At 45.8% G+C, this 4,730-nt stretch overlaps 1 protein-coding gene across 1 annotated transcript; it reads left to right on the top strand.

Annotated features, from left to right (window-relative positions):
* Positions 1-3,119: 3,119 nt before the first annotated feature.
* EMH_0074490 (uncharacterized protein) lies at positions 3,120-4,361 on the top strand (the record flags this gene model as incomplete). Its single annotated transcript, XM_038022714.1, has 2 exons — positions 3,120-3,960; positions 4,228-4,361. The coding sequence occupies 2 exons, from the start codon at positions 3,120-3,122 to the stop codon at positions 4,359-4,361; spliced, it is 975 nt and encodes a 324-aa protein (XP_037878568.1).
* Positions 4,362-4,730: the final 369 nt, after the last annotated feature.

Here is a 4,730-nt window from a genome sequence, read left to right as displayed (position 1 = left end):
TATATATATATATATATATATATATATATATATATATATATATATATATATATATCTGGGTTTTGCATATGTCTGAATGCGGTGGAAAGGCCTTGTTCTTCCGGATGCAAGCTGAGTACTTGGAGGCCGCATGCGGTCGTGACGGTCATTGGCACAGCGCGTAAGATCTTTGGCTTTATTTCTACTGTCTCTAACTGTGGAGCAGCTTGCATGCTCCAGTAACGAGTGCATCTTGCTACAGAGAAAAAGCACACCAGCTCTTCATATGGCTGAGCAGGTCTTTGCTTGCAGGTTGCCGCGAGGAGTTGCAGTAGTATGATTAGCTTATAATTGTAAACAACAATATATTAAAAAGGCATTAATTAATAGAATTTGTATATATTTAATGGAGGAATCCTGACGCTCACTCTATACGGGAACTGAACTGAGTCTGACCCCTGACTATAGGCTCTCACCTGGTATCCGCTTCTGAATACAGCCAGAGTGTACGCTATTGGCTGCCTTGTTGCATCTACTACTTCTTGCTGAATCCAGTACAAGCGCTTTTGCTGCAAGTTTTTGTTGTTTATCACTACATTGAATACCATAGAGACAGCTTATTAAAGTGCTGCTCATTAAAAAAAAAAAAAAAAAAAAAAAAAAAAAAAAAAAAAAAAAAAAAAAAAAAAAAAAAAAAAAAAAAAAAAAAATATTATTTTCACCAGTGGGTGCGTTCAGCGAATTGATGTGTACAGTTCCAGAAGATATGGACCGCCGTTAGTTATGGTGGGAAATTATTTTTATCGTAATGCAGGATATGTTTAATTTAATGAATTGCAGCAATAAAAGTTGTAGAATATGTATAGTTTGATGTATTGAATACAAGGAGGGCCTTTGTATAGGATGGCCTATGGAGCGTATTGCTCACAGTATCCATTTGGGTAAAGGTTTATATAGATTGCAGTTGGTGTGGACAGCTTGGATACGAGTCTGTTTTATAAGAGAGCAATTGTACAGTTTATTGAGATCGCTGCAGGCATCGCTCTCTTTCCTGTAGCGTACCAGAGGATTCGAAGCTGTGCCCAGTGTGCAATACAGCGCACACTCTTTCAGCAACTAAGCTTGATATATGCACAGATTTATTCTAAACATTCACCTTTTTCAAGGGTTTATGGATGCTGTCGTCCACTGTACACCTGAACACTGACCCGAGTCGAAACATACCAAGTAGCGTTCTCAGGGTATATATATATATATATATATATATATATATATATATATATATATATATATATATATATATATATATATATACCTTTCAAGCAAGCTCCATTGCAGGCGAAAGAGTCATACAGAGGCACTGCTGTTCAGAATACAGGCTGCCTGTGAGCATTTGTGTTTTTAGTTTTGTTAGTTGCAATAGCTACTGGAACGCAGCCCCCCTTCACATGCAAAAGTAGCTAGCCGCGTTGAGCTGCACAATATATAACTGTCTCAACCTGACGGAGAAGAAAAAATACTGGAGAATATCTTCAGCAGGAATCAATACCGAGGCAAACAAGCTCGATACCGCTGCACGCTAATAGTAAAAGGGGGCTATAGTTTAATATATACAAACACAAAACACCTGCTATATCGGCCAGTGCAGGATCTGCATACGCACGCGAACTCTATCCATATAAGCTTAATGTAAATAGTACAAAGTTTCTTGAACTCTCCCACTCTAAGCCCTTTTTCAGTGTAGAGGAGAAACATCTACGTTGTACCTCACCCAGTAGCGCTGGTGGGGGAAAAGAAAACACAAGGTGGTCCTCTTAGGATCTCCCAGAAGAAAATCACTTCATAGAAAATATTTTGAAATAAAATTTCAAACAAAAACCTACAGGAGCCGCAGCGCCCGGCGGTGGAGAGTACAGGTGGATTATAAGAATATTGTATGGGGATAAATATCTGCTTGTCTAGTGAGAGACACTAAAAAAAGAAGTTTATCTGTTGCTGGGGAGTCTAAAGAAACCTCTAAAACAACTCTTTAACTATTAAAAAATAATAAACTCTACGATCATTCAACTTCCAGCGGCCCGGCTATGCAGCTTACGGGGTATCCACGGGCCCTAGCTAGCTAAACTCTATGCTCGTCGTCTCACACCTTAAGTAAGAGCTAGTTGCATCCCGCTTTCCTCTGCTTTCTCTTTTTTTTGCAGAAGGTTTCGGGTGAGAGGGTGCTGCGGTTTCTCGTGTAGAGGCCTCTTGGGGGCCTACAGGCATCGAGTTGCCGCTGAATGCTGGTTCCCTAGGGGTTTAGAAAGGTTAAATATGGCTCAGAAAAAAGCCGAGACACTTTTATGTGTAAAAACACAAAAATATATCGAGATGGAAGATGTAAGGATGAAGACCAGTGGTGTGCAGCGTACGTGACGACTCGCCAGTGACGGTCTATAGCGGCGCGAGGCCGCTGCTGCTGTTTTTTATCTGCTGATATTTTTTTTGAGAAAGAGATGCGAATTAGGTTTTAAATTCCTCATTAAACAATAAAAAAACATTTTGCAGTTTATATTATCTTTGTTTCATGCCTCTAGGTATCCGACTACCAACCCAAGACACAGTCTGTCGGTAGCTGTGTTGTCACGCTGCGGCTGTCGGCTCAGCACTACAACGGGGGCAGAGCTCGAGGCTTATATACTTCTTTATCAGTGCAATTCTTCTTGAAAGTATATAAAATTACTTCGCATATTTATTTTCTTCTTTGTTTATCGCAACAGCCAGCACAACGCCGAGATCACTCTCTGAAACTCTCTCAACAAGCGAGGCCCCCGTTATACAGCACTAGCTCCCGCCGCGGTCATCGTCGAGGCTTTGTATACACTGAGGCCCCCTTTGACTGTATATTCAGCAGCCTTTGCATGCACTTATTCTTATATCTTCAAGAAGAGGATATTGGCTGCAGGTGGCGGGAAAATAGCGGAGCCGACGCAGCTGCTTGCGGCCCAAAGTCGGTGCAGTTGCAGTGCAACGAAAACAGCAGCAACAACAGCAGCAACAGCAGCAGCAGCAGCAGCAACAGCAGCAGCAGCTAACACCTTCTTATTCTACTGTGGATACTTAGGCGTGCTTCGCTGCCTCATGATATCGAAGCACTCAGCATGACGACACACCTTCACGGCAGCTCCACCAGGGGCCCAGGGACGATCGCCCGCTGCATCGCAACCCTGAGCAGCTTCGGGCCTAGCAGCAGCAGCAGCAGCAGCAGCAGCAGCAGCAGCAGCAGGAGCAGCAGCAGGGCCGAGCCCGATGCCATTGAACTGCACGAGTGGAAATCTACATCCGCCCCGACGAGGCAATCCCCCAGCAGAACTACAACAGAAGATGAACAGGAGCAGCCGGCGAGCAACCCCACCAAAACACCACCTTCTCTGGGTCAACGCGGTACTCATCTCTTGCGGTGGATACGGGGTACCAACGCCGGCGGGTGGTGGGGGCCCCTATTGCTGCTGCTGCTGCTGCTGCTAGTTGATTCTCTCTCCCCCTCAGCAGCAGAATCTACAGTATCTGAGACCCTGCAACAAACCCTGAGGGGTGTATGGTTCGAAACAGAGGGGCCCCCTCAAGGAGAGGGCTATAAACTACCGGCGGGGCCCCCCGAAGTCAAGCAAGAGGGGGCCCCCGAAGCGGAGGAGGGGGCCCCCCAGGACCCCCAGGGCCCCCAGGGCCCCCAGGGTCCCCAAGAGGAGCAAGAGGGTTCGTTTGGCTGGGGTGGGGCCCCCTTTCGTCGTCTGAGTAGTTTGTCTGGGTGGGCCGCGGATGTCGAGGCCTCGCTGCGGCTGAGTCCGCGGCTGAGTCTATACTTAGGGGTATTCTTAACCCTCTCTGGCTCTCTGCTGATGGCGGGGGGAGGGACCCTCATGAAGCTCGGCCTGAGCGTTGACGATGCAGACGCCATGCAGGGACAGTCCTGTGACCAGCAGTGGCTCTGGGGCTTCGCAGGTAACACCACCACTCGAGGGTTTAGGGTTTAGGGTTTAGGGTTTAGGGTTTTGGGTTTGTAGCGGGGTGGAAGACCTGCGAATAAACACTTTGCTTCTCGGGGTAGCGGCGATAAGAAGACTGCAGCAGCTGCAGCAGCAGNAGACCTGCGAATAAACACTTTGCTTCTCGGGGTAGCGGCGATAAGAAGACTGCAGCAGCTGCAGCAGCAGCAGATACGATTGAAGACGATAGCAATTCTTTTTCTGTGGTTTCTTGTGCATGCAGCTTACGTCGTTGGGGCTTGCATGCACGTGGTGGCTCTTGGCTTTGCTCCCGCTAGTGTTCTCTCTCCTATGAACTCCATTGGCCTCATAGCCAACGCTATCGCGTCAGCGGTGGGTCTTTCGCCAGCTAGCTAGCTAGCTAGCTAGCTAGCTAGCTAGCTAGCTATATCTTCAGCTAGCTAGCCACTACTAGAGATACCTAGCCACTTGAATACCTAGCTAGCTAGCTAGCTATACCTTTGGCTAGCTAGCCACTACTAGAGATACCTAGCTACTTGAGTAGCTAGCTAGCTAGCTAGCTAGCTAACCACTTGGATAGCTCGTTAGTCAGGTGCTGGTGCTAGTCTATGTATTGTTGTTGTCTCGTTTGCATTAGAGTTTACTCTCTGCTTCAGCATAAGCGATATATCTGATTCCCCTGCTATGTTTGTGTTTAAATAAATATATATATATATATATATATATATATATATATATATATATATATATATATATATATATATA

The sequence above is a fragment of the Eimeria mitis genome, genomic scaffold (assembly GCF_000499745.2).
Source record: "Eimeria mitis Houghton genomic scaffold, Emh_scaff4354, whole genome shotgun sequence".
Taxonomy (NCBI): Eukaryota; Apicomplexa; class Conoidasida; order Eucoccidiorida; family Eimeriidae; genus Eimeria; species Eimeria mitis.
Note: the sequence above shows the minus strand (reverse complement) of the source record. Positions and strands in the feature narration are given on the sequence as shown.